This window comes from Didymella exigua (assembly GCF_010094145.1).
Source record: "Didymella exigua CBS 183.55 unplaced genomic scaffold M421scaffold_23, whole genome shotgun sequence".
NCBI classification, from domain to species: Eukaryota; Fungi; Ascomycota; class Dothideomycetes; order Pleosporales; family Didymellaceae; genus Didymella; species Didymella exigua.
Genome location: NW_022984797.1, coordinates 282,806 through 301,116, shown reverse-complemented (window position 1 = coordinate 301,116; position 18,311 = coordinate 282,806). Strand labels below are relative to the sequence as shown.

Here is an 18,311-nt window from a genome sequence, read left to right as displayed (position 1 = left end):
TAGATTATGTAAGCGTATCTCTGCTAGTTAAGAAGCTATAAGCCAAAACGTAAAAAAGCATACCCTACCCATCCGCCAGCCTAGTATATACTTAACCTTAATTCGCGAGGATTTGCGCCCCAGCTATGTGAGGTGGCAGATATAGCTAATAAGATACTTAGTGTGCGTAGTGAAGAGCCTGTTAGCAAACTATAGGCTAGCAGGCTTATGACGCGTTCAGACAAGCTTAAAATGGCCTTTAATTAAGCTAAGGATAGGTAGAGGATACTACAGGAAGATCCTAAAATAATTAGCGCATAGTTTAAGCTAGTAGAGGATACTTAAGTTAAGTATAGTGTTTGCAATAACAACATGCATAACTTTAATAAAACTAGGTTCTAGATAGGCGTTGCTTTGTCTTTAAAGGTTGTAACAGGCTTAGAGAGACGTGCTTAGCCAGAGCTTGTTCAGCCAGGTGATCGCGAGTGGGTTACCGTTATCCAGAGCATCTGCGCTGCTAGGTATGCAACCCTACCTTTCATCATCTACAAAGGACGCATCTACATCTCTGCCTAGTATAAGGAGACAGATATACCCTATAATTAGAAGCTCTTAGTCTCTAAGAATAGTTAGACAAATAACACACTTAGCCTTAAGTAGTTAAAGCACTTTAACATGTATATAAAGATATGTTAGGTAGGAGTGTATAGGTTGCTTATCTTAGACAGCTATAAGAGCTATCTTAACTAGGAGTTTAAGGACTATTACCTAGAGAACTAAATCCTTACTCTCTATATACTACCTTACTTATTATATATCCTCTAGCTACTTAATATAGTCTATTTCTTGCTATTAAAGCATAAGTACTCCTAATATGTTTAAGACTTAGCACACTAACACATCTTCTATATTAATAAGGAAGGCTTCCTACTAGCCTTTAGGGACATATTCCTTAATATATTTATAAAGGTTAACTACTAAAAGGCCTTTAAGGTATTAGGGCTTATTCCTACTAATATATAGGTAGTGTTAGATTGCCTTAAAGTGCAGCTGCATACCCTACTAGTAGTACCTCTACCTAAAATACTGTAGCAATCTAAGACGCTAAGCAATACACACAAGTTTAGGTCTTAATCTAAGCTTGTAAGTAACTCCTTCTAACAATTACTAAGTGTAGTATAAGAGGGGTTCTTAAAGCTTGTAAAAGGGGCTAAAGAGATACTGCATAAAAATGTCCTTATTAAGGCCTGCGTGCAAGAGCTTGAAGAGCAATTAGCAGTAATAACTAAGAGAAAATCGCGTAAGAGAAAGCAGATTCAGCATAGTGGCACACTTGAGTATGGCCCAGCAGCATTGCGGGTAGCTGCTGAGGCGTGTGTAGCAGCTCAGCCATCTAAGAAGACTTAGGGTAGAGGTGGTTAACTAGGAGCTTAGTTAACTGTTCAGCGCTGTAGGAACTGCAGCAAAACTAGACACAACGCACAAACGTGCTAGGAGGGTATAGAAACATCTTCTAAATCTAATATAAGCATACAGTATACTAGGTCACTATTTAATAGTAAGTAATTGTAGTTGCAGTAACTTGTGTTAGTTGTGCTAAGAGAAAATGGCCAGTTCGGTGATATGGCCGGCTTGGTGATAATCTACGTTACTTGTAATGGTCTAGACTCTAAAGCTAAAGAAGAGCTAGAGCTAGCCGGTTACATTAGCTTAGCCGGCTTGGCTTAAGCTGGATATATATTATCTACGCAGTTAACTAGACGTCTAGTTAACTTGTGCATGCTTTTTAGCAAAAGTTGTTAGGAAGTAGATATCCTTTATTGGCCTTTGGCCAGACTACTACACTTCAAACCCACTGTTTCCGCAGCTAGCAGCAGCATAGAGCTCGCCAGGTGGGCCGCCGCCGCCTCTATAGACTATATTGGCGTGCCAGGACAGCTAACACACTGTGCTAGATATGTTATTAATCTCACCTTCTCTAATGTCCTGTTCGCTCAGTTTGCTGTAGATGCTAGCATACACAGCAGGTTAGACTATAAGACAATTGTAACCTCTGTCACTACTTCCACACCTAGTACTCTACACCTAGACTAGTATTACTACAGAGTCCTAGAGGCAAGCCTACTAAAGTTCACTAGGCTAGTGGAAATAGGCGCTTAGAGCATTCCAGATCCGCGTGCAGCACAGGATGCAGCAGAACTAGACAACTATGTCGCGCTGCTGACAGAGACTGTGCAGCACTCTATACAAACAGCAGGCAAGCTTAACCACAAGGAAGGACGCGCTGCGCTGTAGTAGACTAAGGAGTGAAAGACTGCTTATTAAGCCTACAAGCGCGCTTAGCAAACCTGCCTAGGTAGACCTCTCCTTAAAGAAACACAAGCCTTTAAGAGTACAGTTTAATAGGCTAAAAGGTAGTACTAGAGGCATATTATTAATAGTGCTAAGGATAACAAGGACCTATTTAAGGTTATTGCCTAGCATAAGCTTACACTAGAGAACTAGGACACTCCTCTTATTATAGACAACAGGACAATATCTAACCCCCTAGAGAAGGCTAAGGCACTTAGACAGGAAGTCCTTAATTAGTACACAGCAGATAACAATCTTAGCCACCACCCAGATCAGGAGACTGCGGCCCCTCTCCTGTAGAGCACGCACATCTCACTAGAGGAGTCAGAGCGAAACACAATAGGGGTCACCAGCACCTCCCCAGGCACTAACTGCTCTACAGTGCGACTGCTCTGCGCCTGCTAGGCCTAGGCTAGAGAACTTATACAACAGATCTTTTAGTGGTGCCTTAAACTAAACTACTTTCCTGCACAATAGAAGCTGGCAGAAGTAGCTATAATACCTAAGGTAGGAAAGACAGATTAGACATCACCCTAATTATAGAGGCCTATAGCACTCCTCTCCTGCATTAGAAAGGGGCTTAAACAAACAGTGGCTAGGAAAATTACATAGACTGCTATAACCTACAAAATCCTTAGCCCTTAGTATAAAGGCACCCTCCTAAAGTAATTAGTAGTAGATCTTACTGCAGCGTTCACTCACAGCACAGAAGCTGCGTGGGCAAAAGGCTAGCATGTTATAATAGTTACCTTAGATATGCAAGGCGCCTTTAACACTCTTCTTAAGAATTACCTGCTTTACTAGATAGCCTAATAGGGATAGCTATAAAGGACTATCCTCTTTATTAACTCTTTCCTAACTAATTAAAGGATTTTAGTCTGCCTAGGTTAAGTCACTACCCCTAGCTACCTAGTTGCCTGCAGCACGCTGCAGGGCTTACTACTCTCCCTAGTCCTGTACACACTGTATCTAGCAGAGCTGCTGTCTATAGACACAAAGAAGAGATTTAGATACGCAGATAACATATGCTTATACTAAGCCTTACACTCCCTAGATAAGAATATTAAGCTCCTAGCAGCAGACCTACAATAGATTAGAGTATAGGGCACAGCTAATAAGGTCACCTTTGCGCTAGAAAAATAAGAAATAATCTACCTTACCTAACAAAAGAGAAGCTATGCGCCACCCTATGTGGTAGATAAGCAGCTTATAGTTAATCTAATCTTACTAAGCAGGTAAAGAACCTAGCCAGCCCTCTAATAGCTAGGGATCTAGTTTAACTACAAGCTTACCTTTAAGCAGCATGTAGCTACGCACAACGCAAAGGCGGCCAAGGTAGCCTATCATATCTGCAGCCTAGCAAACTTAGCACACAGACCACTAGCCAGCTCTCTCTACAAGGCTACTATAGCCTGCGTATACCTGTCTCTTCTGTATAGGGCTGAGTGCTGGTACAGAGGCTAAACTAAACCTCCACGCACACTCAAACCTAGCAGACTAGCACAAGTTAGCACCTATGTTAGGTGGCACATAGCTGTTATAGACAAAACACTAGCAATAGCAGCAAGAGGCATCCTCCTAGTGTGGCGAACAACCCCTACTGCTACTCTCTTCTAAGACGCTGGACTACCTTCAGCTGCTACTGCGCTAGAAGAAGCTAAACTCTGTTTTGCAACCTATCTACGCACTATAGATGTAGAACACCCACTAGCCAGCCACACAGTAGCTGTAAGGATGAGCATAGGCTAGACAGCTAGAAAGCTGCAACAAATGCAGACTAAAGTCTAGTATCTAGGATCTCTTCTACCTAAGATACCTAGGACAATACTAATATTCTCTTACTACTTACCTAGCTGCTAAACAGACCTAATGCTTAGTATAGATAAAAAGACAGCAGCTAAGGTGTTTAAAGAATAGTAGGCTTAGCTCCTACTATTAGATATTGCTATCTTCTTAGATAGCTCTAAATAGTACACAAAAGAAGGAGAAAAGTAGGTTGCCTATAGCTTTGCAGTGTATTAGGGCAGAAAAAAACTGCAGACTAGATGTAGATTACTCTACCCTACCTTACACGTCTTTAACGCAGAAGTAGTAGGAGTATAGAGGGGCCTCTAGCACACTATAAGACAACTAGCCCTTAACACTTGCTAAATCTAGCTATGTATAGACAGCACCTCAGTTATATAGTGCCTAAAGGGCAGCGCATCCCCTACCTCTTAATAGGCCTTCTTAGAGTGCTATAGTGCTATAGAGACACACAACGTCTCTGTCAAATAGGCCCCTAGACATCTAGGCATTAAAGGAAACAAAGCGGCTAATAGGCTAGCAAACCTAGAAGCCTACTACCTATTACTCCCTACTAGAAAGGCTGCTGTTCCTACACTAGCAGGCATTAAATCTATTGCTTGCAAAACATTACACAACACATAGCAGACCTAGTAGTCTAAGAAGAAAGAAAGCCTCTCTACATAGTATAGAAGATAGGAGCTAGGCTACTTACTTTACAGCAGACTACGTGAATTAGACCTACTAAGAGCTACCCTAGCTAGACTGCTCTTAATTTAATCTATGCACAGTAACTTTGTATAGTATAACTAAAAGTTTAGCTACAACAACACAATACTTACCTATTTATACAGACGTAACAAGACACTAGAGCACCTTACGCTCTGCTGTAAGACCCTAGGAGCCTTCAGCTAATAGCTACTTCAACTACCTATACCACTATCTAGCTAGAATAATGGCCTAGCGTATACTGCTGCGCTAATTAGGGATCTAGAGGCTTTTAAAGCCTTTATCTAACTTACACAGTACTACAATAAGGTCTGCCCCTAGTAGCTTACCCTGTGCTGTAACAGTAGCAAACAACTATACTCTCTCCTTACTCTCCTTCCTACTCTTCCTCTCTCCCACTTCTCTAGCAATTAACTGCCTCTAAAAACACACAAGGGATCTACCCTAATGTACACACATAGCTTAGTCTCCCTAACTAGACAGGGAGCTGTAGTTCTAAAATAGTAGTAATACCTGTGTAGGCAAGAAATACTTTCTAACGTAGTGGCAGCACTGTAATTCTATAGCTTAGCACGTTGTATATGCCCTGCAGGAGGCGAGATAATGGACTTCATCCTCATCAACTAGACGTAAAATGAATACCAACCAACCAACCCCTTTAGCCCAACGCTATCCTCAAACGCTTCGCCAGCAATACCCCTGAGGCCTCTGATAGCAACAGCAGCTCTTCTTCAGTCTACTCTGGCGAGGATTGGCTCAAAATTGAGACTCTGCTGCGCAGGGTTGTGAAGGAAGAGGGCAGTAAGGAGAGTAAAAAGCTCCGCCGATCACTCCACCACATCTCAGTTCAAAACCAGCTACTCCACCATGAGATAGATGGGCTCAAACAGGTTCTTAGGACTCAGAAGAAGCACAAGAAGAAGAGCAAGGCTCTTGACCTACAGCATGATCAAGAGTATCACGGTGGCGCTGTATTCTGGTCTCCTCGCAAAGTAGAGGAAGCTCGCTCACGTGAGCAAGAAAGACAGGAGCAGGAGAAGGCAGAAGAGCTTAAAAAAGCAGAGATGGCTGAATTAAGTCACGCTAATAAGCTATATCAAGAGAAGATTGCAGAGGAGAAGCGTGAGCAGCGAGCAAGGGAGAAGGCAGTGAGAGACCAGGCCAAGGCTGAGGAGCGAGCAGCCATCGATGCGCGCAAGGCTGAAAGAGCACGTAAGAAGCAAGAGAACAGCGCTGCAAAAGCTCTCAAATTATCCCTAAAAGGCAGTAAGCCAGCCTCAAAATCTTCTACAGTTAAACAGAAGCCTGCGCGCTGAGGTGTGGGTGCCCGTAGTCACCCAAAGCCTGCAACGCCTCCTCCTGCGCGCTTAACTGTTACTACACGCAGCGGCCGCACCGCCACAAAATACCATTAAATTTGTATGAGTAGCTTTTTCGCACAGGTCTATAGATCAATACTCTACAAAATCTCATGATATTATTCATTATTGGTGGCTCTACAGCCTCATTTTTGCAGGTGCCTGTTTTGGTGGTTCGGCGCATTGTCTGAATCCGCGCATTGAGTGCACGGACACGGTAGTGGTTTCGGGAAATCTTGCCGTTCCTACTTCGTACAGCTGTCACCATGCTGTCATCGGTCCGATTCGTGACACCCGCACACGACGTACTTGCAGCTGGAACGCATCATCTGCCATGCCTAAGCGACTCAAGACTTATGATCCATCGTTATTGCTCCAGCCTTGTCGTGTTTTGTCTCTCCCAAGGCAGTCGCGCAACGCTACTCAGTGACCGACAATGACGTGCCCATGATATGTACGCCGCGGAAGTAGTTCACGCAGCCAAACAGGCTGTAGATTGTGTGAAAGAGCTATTACTATTGCCCTGGGCCATTGAACTTCGTCACCCTTCTATATTGCTACTAAAATCAATTGATTTAGCTCCCGTGGAAACTCTGATCACAGGTGGCATCACCCACGGCTGAGACAACATGCAAGCACGACAGGAGCCCGTTCTCATCGACGAATTCGAAGTGGGACTCGATCGAGCAAAGATCACAGAGTCTGCGCAGATTCAAATTCCAGAATCACACAATACAGAACAAAGCGCAAATATTGACGCAGAGCCCGACAGTCCACGCTCTTCCACTCACAATGTCAAGGAGTCCATCAAGCTGAAGAAGCACAAAGCCGGTGTTAAGATCAGGAAAACGCTTCATATTGGAAGGGCTTCTGATGATTTCGATCTAACTACAACAGCAATCGCTGGGGGGAACGAGGAGCCCTCGGGTTCACGGTATGCGACCGATCCCCCAGAGCCTGACAAGGCAACGTTCAAAGACTTCGTCAACAACCCTGTCGACACCGTCAAGGCCAAAGTGTCAGAGCATAGTAACCAGCAGGTTGCAGGACAAATCTCAGCAAAGGAGGTTCCTCATGGCAATGAGGTTGACCTTCTACATGCTTCAGAGGCAGTCGAGGATGCAAAGACCGATGCACAGCGGCTGCTCGCGATTCAAGACCTCTCCAAATTGATGAAGGGGCGTCAAGCTACCTATGCACGGTGGACACTTGACCGTCATGTTACAAAGGTCAGGCTTCTGCCGCGCGAACAGATCCATCTGAAGCCAAGGTCTGCCTTTGAGAAGTACAACCCCCAGGAAGGCCTGGTCATCGATTGGAAGGCATATGGGCAGCATGTAAGTTACCAATCTTGCATTGAACATCTTGGCCATTATCTGACGAGTGACAGCTGCTCATGTACTACGCGCAACAATACGGGGGGCAGTATGTCGGATATGGCTCCGATCCACCAGCACCGTCAAAGCAGACTTTTGTGCCAAACATCGAGCGTTTTTTGATCGCTTCCTCACCACTCCAGGAGCTCATCATGACATCACGTAGAGTCTACCGCTGGGAACACCCTCCGACGACGACCAAATACCTAGCGATATACTCCGTGCTATGGTATTTCAACTCGCTTCTCCCAGGCTGTGTAAGCTCTGTATACTTCATTTCACCCATCAAGCACTTGCTGACATGAACCAGCTTGCCGCGTTCATCTACCTGGTCATCGAGCGCCGAGCCCATGGTAACACCATGCAAGACTTGCGTGAAGACATTGAACACCGAGAGAACCAACGCGTAACCGCTTTGTCGCTAACAGAGCTGATCGTGAAAGAAGGCGACGAGAACTGGTCTGACGATCTTCTTGAACGCCTTGGCCCGTGGGTCATGGTCCAGCTCGCAGATTTAGCCAACTTCTTCGAGAGCATGCGCAAGTAAGTGCCATGCAAATCCGTTGTGGCGGTGAAATTATTGACATGTGCAAAGTTTCTACGAATGGCGCGTGCCTCATCGAACAGCACGTAGTCTGATCGTTCTCGGCCTCGTTACGCTGTTCACCGCTCTAATACCGATGTGGCTGCTCATCAAGACTATGACCTTCACCATGGGTGTTACGTACTTCGCGCTCTACCCGGTCGCTGTAAACTTCCCGGAGTACAGGCTTCTCGTATCTCCCACCAAGCGTCTGCTATGGAACATCCCAACACACGGTAAGTTGCATCCCGACTCGATGTAGAATGTTGCTAACCACACGCAGCGGAGTGGGCAATCAAATACATACAGGCCGAAGGAACCCGTCTCGCACAAACATCCAAACCTATAGCGCCGACACTCGCAACGTTGTCTCCTACATTCGATTCTGCCTACGACTACAACAGCTACACTGCGCATCAAGACAAGACTACTGGCCGTCTCATCGTTGGTGCTGGAGGAGTTCGATTCGTTTCGAATATGGGACACAATGTTTTGTGGTCCATCAAATATGAGGAGCTAGAGAAGTTTGAGAAACAAGATCGCGTTGTCCAGAAGAACATTCCAAGCAAACTACAGCGGGACTCTGGCCAAGATTTGAAATTCGGCAGCAGAGATGGCAGGGAATTTTTACTCAAGCAGGTTGACAAGCGCGATGAGGCATTTTCTCAAGTCATTGGGTTCTCAAACATCCCGTGGCAGGTCGTTTGGTAAGCCTGAGTATTATCTTCCGCTGCGGCACGACGGAATAAGACTGTTCCTTAAAGATCCCCACTTCACTCTTAGCGTACCCCACTCCTTGCATCCTTCTACTACACTATCTCCGATATCGTTGGCCAGCCGCAATGGTCCCTGTCAAGCACCGATAAGACTTGCGCCGGATGCTTGGTCATGCCAGGCTGGCACATATTTAAGTGCAACGGGCCTTCCTGTATGCCGATCTGCCAGCGCGACATAGTGCTTCGTCAAGCTCTAGCGAAAGATGAAGATCGCCATGCCTGGACACGAAGCAGTCCAGGAGACTGACCAACATGGAGACGACATGGAGAAGCGCGTGCTGCGCAAGATCGACTGGCGACTCATCCCGCTTATGTTCATCACATACAACCTGAACTTCATGGACAAAACAATCTTGTCTTCAGCCTCAGTGTTTGGTCTGCGAGAGGACACAGTGAGCTCGATTGCTGTTGTTGTTACCTTTGCTGATTTTGCCTTGCTGACGATGACAGCATCTGAAAGGCCAACAATACTCTTGGGTCTCCAGTGTCTTTTACTTCGGTTACTTCTTCTGGGAATACCCTACGACCTTCCTGATCACGCGCCTTCCTGTATCAAAGTACCTTGCAGCCAACACATTCATTTGGGGAATGGTCGTCGCCCTTACTGCAGTCTGCAGCAACTATGGTGGCTTAGTCACTGTGCGTTTTCTGCTCGGTGTTGCAGAAGCGACGACCACACCGGCTTTTCTCTTCATCACGAGTACCTGGTAAGCTTAAAGATGGTAATCATATCATGAGAGGGGGTATCTCATGCTGATGATGCATAGGTATACTCGAGATGAAATCCCCAAACGCACAGGTCTATGGTTCGCCGGCAATTCTGTCGGCGGTCTCGTCGCATCCTTCCTCGCATACGGCCTAGGCCATATTGAGGGCTCAATTCCGGCTTGGAAATGGATGTACATCATTCTCGGGGCACTAACATTCCTCTGGGGTATTCCAATGCTTCTATTCTTACCAGATACCATTGCGGAAGCCAAATTCCTGACCGAGGAAGAGCGTGAGGTTGCATTACGCCGTGTAGTTCTTGCAGGTACCGGAATAACCGACAACACCAAGTGGAAGCTTCGCCAGGCGCTCGAATGCCTTCGCGATCCCAAGACGTGGATCATTTTCAGCATGAGTTTGCTTACTCAGATACCTAACGGCGGGACCCAGAACTTCGGCAATATAGTTCTTAAGAGCTTTGGATTTACGAGCCTTCAATCGACCCTCCTCGTGATCCCCGCCTCCGTCATCGCAGCCAGCACAATCGCCGGCACGGGCTACCTCGCCGGTCGTTTCCGGCAGATGAACTGCATGTTGATCATATGCGTAGTAATACCCGCCATTGTCGGTAGTTCACTCATCTACGTACGCCCAAAGACCTCTTCTGGCGTCCAGCTCTTCGGTTACTTCCTACTGTCCACCGGCCCGGGCGCAATACCACTGCTCATGTCCCTCGTAGGCGCAAACTACAAGGGCGTGACTAAGAAAATGACAATGACTGCGCTACTCTTTATTGCGTACTGTGTGGGAAACATTGCTGGGCCGCAATTCTTTCGCGCAGGAGAGGCACCGCATTACAACACTGCGTTCAGAGCGATCCTTGTCTGCTACTGTTTGGTGGTAGGGCTGGCGGTTGTATTAAGGTGCTACTTACAGTGGCTAAACGCGAAGAGGGAGAGGGATGAGGGATTTAAAGGTAGTGCTGGATCTGCCGGTGTGTCGGTGGGAAAGTTTACTGAGGGGGGGCAAAGTACGAGGGTAGCTGAGGTGGACCTGCAAGCTGAGGACCTCGACGATGTCACGGACTGGGATACATTCGGCTTCAGGTATCGTCTTTGATGGACTGTATCATTCGAAACTGCTATCTTCCTGATCTTTAAGCCAATTGCACAGGCTCAGGCAAGCTGCGATTGCCTTCAGTCCCAACAGAAACGTCTATCATCGCTCACAAACCAGGCACATGCGGCAGACTCAGAACCCGAGTGCTTTCTCTACTAAACACGCACCTTTAGTCTTTAACATGTAGCGTAGCCCATTGCATAAGCCAAAGTTCGATCATGAACGCCCCTGATCGAATCGTTCGATCGCGGCTCCTGACAAAATCTCTATCTCTCTACCCATTCCGTCAAAACCGTTCATTCAGTCACTGACAGCCACGCAGATAATCAAGCTAGCCCATACTTTCTTCAGAGTATCTGCGAGAGGCAGTTCTCTGTAACATGCACCCGACTCGTTCTGCTACCTGATAGCCTGCAGGTGCCGTACCATGCGCTAACGTAGTTATTTTCTAGGATAGGACGCGAAGTCGTTTGGAGGACCACTTGCTAGTTGCTGGATGGGGTGGTAAGACGGTGTTATGAGGACGATGTTGCACGGTCGAATCTCTGTTCTGCTCTTGCTAGCCTTTACCGATAAGTTTGCGATGTATCGTCACTTCTGAGTTTTTTGGGATGAATTCAGGAAGATCTCAAATAAAGGATGGATGGCTGACTTTGAGATGCGGGGCTCGATAATGTGTATTCCTCTCACCGCAGGCGCGGGATGTGCCCTGTTGCAAATTGCGGCTGCATATTAAAGCAATTAAAGCATTAGAGGCATCGGGTTTGCCAATTTCTCAGTGAATGCATGGACTTCTACAAGGAACTGGCAATGAAGTCTTTGACCAGTAAAATCCCTTTCTACCCCCGTGATACTCCATTTGAGCATCTCCCTGTCGCCGGCCGGTGTAGCTCCATTGGCTAAATACCTCCAGACATCTGCTTTTTATACATACTCTCCTCTTGTTACTCTCTGTAGAAATCTCCGCAGATCGTCAGCCCATATATGGTTGAGATCAATCACCAGCGATAAAGAACCGCACGGCAAGCACCACGTACTCCTCCCTGAACACCCCCTGTCTCTCGCCCTTGACCTGTCGCAGAACCCCTCTCTCTTCCTTCTTATCAAAGCTCTCGGCGAGTGCAATCACACAGTCATCGTTCAGTGGAGGGTTGTCCACGGTCTTGAGGCGGCCAGGGCTTCGCGGAGGCCTAGTCGGCGACTGGTGCAAAGCTTTGCGCTTTTTTGATTTTTGCGATATGGATAATTGTGGGGTCGCGGGATCTGGGCCCTGCAGCTTTGGCGCCACGAAGGATAGCTTCTTGAGTGAAGGTGTGGGTAGTTTGCGCGGTGATGTTGCTGGAAGCGTACGTTCCGGCGAGCCGTCGAGCTGCGTAAGCTGGTTTGGTATACCTGTGTGGTCAGCTACTTCGGCTGGTTTTTCAGCCAAAGGGGATGAAGGCACACTAGACAGAGGTGACGAGCTTCTTTGAGTTTCTGGGTGTGCTGGTGGCTGGACATGGAGCACGTGAGCTGTCGCTGCTGGTTTGGTGGGCGACCTGGAACGTCTCATCCTTGCTGCTTCGCGCAGAACCTCCCCAGGGTCATCGAAAAGAAAGCTGGTCGCTTTGAGGTCCTGTATACCTGGTAAAGCATTGCTAGGGCAGTTACGACGCTGCAACGTAGTCGGCTGCACGGGCGACGCAAATATAGGCTCCCGCATTGGCGTGGGAGCCGACACCGACGTAGCTGCAGCCAACAAATGTGCTGGCACGAATGGTGCAATCATTTCTGGTACATCGATCCTGGAGTTGATTGGGATGGCCTCGTTGACAGGCCCTTGATGTCTCCTGAGGTATGGCAGCGGCACGTTCATCGATTGCTCAACTTGTCCATCCTGGACGCTGTCGCGCCTTTGATCGTGAATAGGCTGCCCAGTGTTGTTCGACTGCCACTGTTCTGGTGGTAAAGCTGTCCGAAAGGTTGCCCAAGAAGTCTTGTTGGGTGAGTGGTTCTTCTCCCTAGCACGAGACTGAGCGCCCGTCTCTGAACATGATGAGGTAGGCGTCTGCGCTGGACCTCCAACGAAGGCACTATTGCCGTTCTTACGATTCACGATTATGTGCTGAGGTAATTTCCACACGTGGTCGACTAGTGGCTTCCCGTTCCTGCCGGTGATCACCAGGCGGTTGATCAGTACACTATGCTGATAATGGTTCAGACCGTCCGCAGCGATACTTTTGTCGGGCGACGAGCTTCTTCTAGGCTTCGAAGTCACCGAAAACATTGCCGTTGGCGGTAGCGGCCCACACAGTTGGAAAGTTGGCGGTGATGACCTGAGTGGTGTTGCAAATTGGGCAGGTCTTGAGTGTTCATGGAATGGTGGTGTCTGTGGTATAAGGTTGGGTAGCTCATTCGGGAGCTTGTATGACGGAAGACCTCCAGGATACGAGTATGAGCTTACTTGAGGCTGCGGGAGGTGCATGGGCTGACAGTATGGCGATACCATCGTTCCCGGGGGAGTTGGCCAATTTGCCGGTGTAGGAATCATCAGCGCAGTCGGCGCCACGAATGATGTGGAAAGACCGACATTAGTCCCAGAGATGGTGGTGTCCATTTGCGCAGCGAAGTTGGGCTCTGCAAAGGATGGAGCTTGGTAGCCGGGAACATATGTCATTGGGCTAGAGATAGAAGGTGAGCCTGCGGATGGCGGACCGCCGATCATTCCACGAGTATCTGTCCTCTCGGACAGTGGCATGCTGGACAAGGCTGGGTTCAAAGAGCCCGCTTGCAGAGCGTGCAACTCGGGTTCTGGAAGGGGAGAGTGGTATGCTTCGAACACACGGAAGGCGTCACGCTGCCGTTCCTGCGTATCGTTGCTCTCGTAGGATATGCTGTAAGAACGGTTGCGATCGTTCGCGGCTAGCGGTTTCTTTTGGCCATCGCTCCGATACTCTGGCGACGGACAACGTGGACTGACTGCACCTGAAGTTGGGAAGAGGCTGTTCGGAAATGCCTGCCGAACTGGAGGAGGCAAGATAGGTATTTGCCTGCTCATGAAAGGGTTGAGAGGGCTCTGGAAGATTGACTTGTTTGGCAAATGCTGCGGCAGCTCTTCGAATGATGAAATGCCTCGACGCTTGCGAGAACGCTCGTCAAGTGCGCCGCTTTCTCGTCGATCTACCTCATTTGTGGTGATATCCGGGTTCGTCTCCTGCGGCAGCTTGCCAGTGGTATCTTGTAAGTCGTCAGAATCAGCTGCGGCAACCTCTTCATCCCTCGCGATCGCGGACCGCACGACGTAGTTCGAATCTCTGAGTCTGTGTGGGCGCTTTAGATAGTTTGTTCCGGTGGTGACTTTGCTGCCAAAGCCGGCCGTAATGACGACATCCACAAGACCAAACTTTCTGCCACCCGGCTTCTGCATGGTTTTGACGCACTCAGGCATATCCATGCTTGCCATTGCATGCAAGAACGCAGCGGATGGGGGCGATTCCCCACACTTGTCCGTACCTCGCTCTTCGGCTTCTTTCAGAATCGCAGCACTGATTTCCTCCCAACGCTCCGCCGGCGTGATGGTCTTGCGGAATCGCCGAACTCCGCCGTCGGCGGTTGTAAAAGGCGGCAGCAGGATCCAAGGTCTCTCGGCAAGGAAGTCTATTCGATAGCCGGCGAAGATTTGGTGCAGAGACTTGGCGCCAGAACGTATGTCATTTGTGTGAATCAGGGAGCATGTCGACAATTGGCCATTGAACAGTACTTCAATCTTCAAGTGTGTTTTGTTGTTAAAGCCGGACAGGAATGCCTTGTCAGAAAGCTTGACATGCAATGTGAGCGCTTGGAGACGGCTGTGTTCTGCCGTTTTGGGGTCTTGGTCCGGCGCTGAGGATTGAGTAAAGTCAGGACTGACCTGAGTCTGCATGAACGGTGCATTGCCCAGCCAATTGAGCTCGAAGCCGTCGCGATCACCGGGGAACAGTACGCGCTTCTCGTTCAGGTAGCCACTGCGTAGTATTTTCTTCTCGGCAGCTTCACTCTGTCGCTTGGCTACTTCGCCCTTCTTAAGGACAACGTCACTGGTGGTTGTCTCGGCGAGAGGCATCGAGCCCAGGCGAACGGCGATACTCCTAGCATGGTAGACTGGCATTCTAAGAGAGGGTGGAAGATATACTGGAGGAATTGATGCACTGAGCAACACTATTGTACATGTAGTGGGATGAAGTGTGACGACCGGCGCCGAGTATGCGTGTCCGTCTGGCGTTTACGGATTGACCGCTCGTGTTGTGGCGCGATATTGCTACTGTGGGTGTGGCGGAGCCAAGCTAATCGCGCGGTCGCGTGACGTAGCGTGTGTCGGTTTGGGAAAGAGCAAACGGACGTTCCTGCCCACTGCACTTGGGCATGCCACAGGAAGGTCTGCACATTCTGCACTGATAGAATACGGCTAATGAGTTTTCCTCGTTGCTGTCAATGCTGCAATGTGATTCTCAGTCTCTTCGGTTTGGCTGGCTGAGGGTGCGTAGGTGAAGCTTGCTCGAGCGGACCACCGTTTTGGACAAGCTGGCCTGCGGACACTGGCCTCACCAGGATGATGCGTTACGCAAATGAACTCCGTTGGTTTGGGTCAGTAACTCGGACATCCCAGTAGTAAGATATGTTAAGACCTCGGATTTCAGGGACATCAGAGGTTATCGGCGCCCTTTGGGCAAGACTGGAGAATCGTCTGCCCATGTCCATGGACAGGCTAATACTTAGAGCTCGATCTCACCACCAGACTCGATGAATCCTTGACCCCTCCTTTCTTTGTCAGTCCCACTGACGCTCCATTCTTCAGTGATGATCCCAATGGGCGGCCCGCCAAGAACATCTCCTAGCTCTCCTATCGTCATTTCATAGATACTACCAATATTGCGCTCCTCCCAGTCTTCATCCGCGTCTTCGTTGTCATTGTTCTCGAACCCTTCGAAGACGACGGTGTCCGGATTTGCGCCATTTGCAGTCTTCTGGCTGCTCTCTGTGTCTGTTTCCATTGCTTCTTCGTCGCTACCCTGTTCGTCTTCTCCCAAAACGCTTTCTCCACTCAGCGTGCGTACGACGGTCAATCGTGTGCGGTCCACGATGCCCTTCAATCGCACTTTGTCTGTTGTCGCTATCGAACGGCCAGCCTCGAAGCCTGGCAAGGTCTCGCCCGTTGAGGAGTCGCGCCCTGTCAAAAGAGATGAGAAGGCATAGTCGAGCTTCGAGAGGAGTCTGAAAGTGGCTTGTGTGGAACGGGCGGTGTTGTGGAACCACGGCAAGAACTCGACCGCGAGTACAGCCATGTTAAGAAGGTAGGGAACCTGCAGATTGGCTGGAATAGTCTCCAGTCAGCCCAATTCTATTCGAGGGCTTGGAATGAGCACATACGTGAACCTGAGACCCAGACTACATCCACAAGGCCGTCAAGGTCCTTTGCGACTTCCCAGAATGCGCGATAGCCTCCTTCCTGATCCAATAGGGCCGGCGTTCTCCTATGCGTCACGCGATTGTCAACGCGTTTCTGGATCTGATTCAGACCATGGTCCAGGTATCTGATGAGCTCGCTCTCTTTCGTGCCGCCGGGTTGCAGTGGGTGCCTTCGAGGCTGGGGTAGAGGCGATGGGTGCTGCGAGGCAGCTGCAGACGAAGCTGGAGGAGTCGGCAGGTCTGCGCGAGCGGGACTTGTGATTGAGGCCATTGTGAGGGTCAGATGAAGTGAGGGGATTAGATAGTGCACGAGCTCAAGGTGGGAAGTAGGAGAAGCGGTGCCTGGTGAGTAAGCAACCAGCTGCAGGTGTCATCCTATGCCGAGCAACTGCACTTGTAATGTCAAGAAGATTTAGTATGGCCGTCGAACAATGTGGAAGTTGCCTTCCTCTGTTACACGGTGCAGAGCGTTGATGGACGCGTGACGTTTGAACGGTATGTAGCCGCGGGGCCATACCTAGCTTCAGAGCTCGAACACCTCCATGCATCACAGACCTTGTTCGTCGGTCACTGGATATCCCACGATGTGCTCTGCCATCGATCGCGTTCTCTCAAGAGCATGTTCGCATTGTCATGCGCGAGTGTTAATAGTTGATGCATGCGTAAACGGCGTGGTGCTCTTCTCCAGCGGCTCCCGCCTTGGACGGTCATAATTCACCGGTGTAGAACCAAACTTGCAACATTTGATCACGCCCAGAGGTCTAACTGACGAACCGCAAGCTCTGGCACGCATGTGGCCATCTCGAGAACGCTGTTAGCAGTGCAGCAGCCTCAACCTGTATATTTACCCCTCTTACATCACGTTTTGCTGCAGCCTTGCAGCGCCATAGCCGGCTTGGCACCATCAGGAACACAGCCTCGCTGTTCCTGGTCAATGGCGGAACTTCGAGAAGCCTCAAGCCGCGCGTTGAATGGAAATAAGTACAGTCAGGGCAAGGCAGCACTCAGGAACCTCAGGTTTGCTCATATTTGTTTTCCTTGTTCCTGTTCCTCTCTGAACTGTCACTGGTCAGTCCCTCTTGCAGCAAAGTCACGATCCGAGAGTGTGGTGGAAGAGCAGGACATCGACGCGTCCGGTGTTTACACACGTTGCTATGGCTGGTAGCTATAGCTATAATACTTTGGCGGCCATTCACGAAGTCCAAGACATAGCCGGCGCAAACGGGGCCTCCGGCAACACAGACTTATAAACCCCACAACGGAGGCGATCGATCACTCGCTGATCGTTATCGACGTACTGCATGGTCACGGATGATAATTCAGCGTACGTGAATATCGGCAGCTTCGACACGTTCAATCAACAACTTCCTCCCCGAGCAGTTTCGAGAAGCTCAAGCAACTGGGCCGCTGCATACAAAGGAATCCTCTACCGCGAGACTTGGAAGACTCCATCCTAGTGCATTCTGCTGCAGAAACCGAACCAAATCGAGTCGAGAAGGATTTCTGGAAGAATCAACTGTTGATTGACCGGTCCGGCGGTCGCTTCGAGAAATGGCTGCATCGACACCCCCTCTTGCAATCGGTATGATCGTCTTGATCGCCTTGTATGCTGAGCACTTCCGCAATAGAGCGAACACCAATACAACATCAATTGATTGTGATAACAGCTTGTATCAAAGCGTAACCCGGACCAACACAGCGTCTCTACTATTGATCAATGTGTGCGCAACAATTATCTTGGGCGTGAGCGATACGTATTAGCAGTTGGTTACGTCCGTGACAATCACGGGGCCCAAACATGTGCTTTCTAAATTCGGCGAATCTAGGGGTGGGATAGATCCACCATTTAGCATCAACCAGAAACGAGGAAAAAGGAAGCGTTCTTGGGCAACGTGGCTATTTCTTGTTCTGGTGTCTATTCCGGTGCATTTCCTCAGTAGCTGCTCTTGTAATACTGAAAAGCAGACACTTACCAAAGGATGCAGCGAATTCATTGATTGACCCGTCTTTGGTCCAGAGTCTCCCAAGTCAGGTCATGTTCCTGACGGATTGGGTGCTCGGTGAAGCACTCCAAACGCAAAAAGCTGTTTGGCTTGAGCATGCTGACGGCCGCCATGTCGAG

General features: G+C 48.9%; 6 protein-coding genes across 6 annotated transcripts; 4 read left to right on the top strand and 2 right to left on the bottom strand.

Moving 5' to 3' along the window:
• Window positions 1–1,995: 1,995 nt before the first annotated feature.
• On the top strand, window positions 1,996–2,662 carry M421DRAFT_422950 (uncharacterized protein; the record flags this gene model as incomplete). The annotated part of the gene is made up of 2 exons (XM_033593319.1): window positions 1,996–2,072; window positions 2,142–2,662. Coding segments are annotated over 2 exons (210 nt in total), but the record flags the coding sequence as incomplete, so codon positions are not given.
• A 3,892-nt stretch (window positions 2,663–6,554) lies between these two features.
• On the top strand, window positions 6,555–9,303 carry M421DRAFT_221637 (uncharacterized protein). Its single transcript, XM_033588314.1, has 5 exons — window positions 6,555–7,540; window positions 7,594–7,836; window positions 7,890–8,122; window positions 8,175–8,398; window positions 8,446–9,303. The coding sequence occupies exons 1-5, from the start codon at window positions 6,833–6,835 to the stop codon at window positions 8,871–8,873; spliced, it is 1,836 nt and encodes a 611-aa protein (XP_033446517.1). The 5' UTR covers window positions 6,555–6,832; the 3' UTR covers window positions 8,874–9,303.
• M421DRAFT_68016 (putative allantoate permease) lies at window positions 9,154–10,765 on the top strand (the record flags this gene model as incomplete). Its single annotated transcript, XM_033596468.1, has 3 exons — window positions 9,154–9,330; window positions 9,389–9,645; window positions 9,706–10,765. The coding sequence occupies 3 exons, from the start codon at window positions 9,154–9,156 to the stop codon at window positions 10,763–10,765; spliced, it is 1,494 nt and encodes a 497-aa protein (XP_033446516.1).
• A 994-nt stretch (window positions 10,766–11,759) lies between these two features.
• M421DRAFT_68075 (uncharacterized protein) lies at window positions 11,760–14,891 on the bottom strand (the record flags this gene model as incomplete). The annotated part of the gene is made up of 5 exons (XM_033596475.1): window positions 11,760–12,419; window positions 12,519–13,005; window positions 13,057–13,183; window positions 13,460–13,601; window positions 14,013–14,891. The coding sequence occupies 5 exons, from the start codon at window positions 14,889–14,891 to the stop codon at window positions 11,760–11,762; spliced, it is 2,295 nt and encodes a 764-aa protein (XP_033446515.1).
• A 604-nt stretch (window positions 14,892–15,495) lies between these two features.
• Window positions 15,496–16,460, bottom strand: M421DRAFT_67985 (uncharacterized protein; the record flags this gene model as incomplete). Its single annotated transcript, XM_033596463.1, has 2 exons — window positions 15,496–16,094; window positions 16,151–16,460. The coding sequence occupies 2 exons, from the start codon at window positions 16,458–16,460 to the stop codon at window positions 15,496–15,498; spliced, it is 909 nt and encodes a 302-aa protein (XP_033446514.1).
• Window positions 16,461–17,547: 1,087 nt separating this feature from the next.
• On the top strand, window positions 17,548–18,215 carry M421DRAFT_221597 (uncharacterized protein). Its single transcript, XM_033588313.1, has one exon. The coding sequence runs from the start codon at window positions 17,741–17,743 to the stop codon at window positions 17,948–17,950; it is 210 nt and encodes a 69-aa protein (XP_033446513.1). The 5' UTR covers window positions 17,548–17,740; the 3' UTR covers window positions 17,951–18,215.
• The last annotated feature ends 96 nt before the right edge of the window (window positions 18,216–18,311 follow it).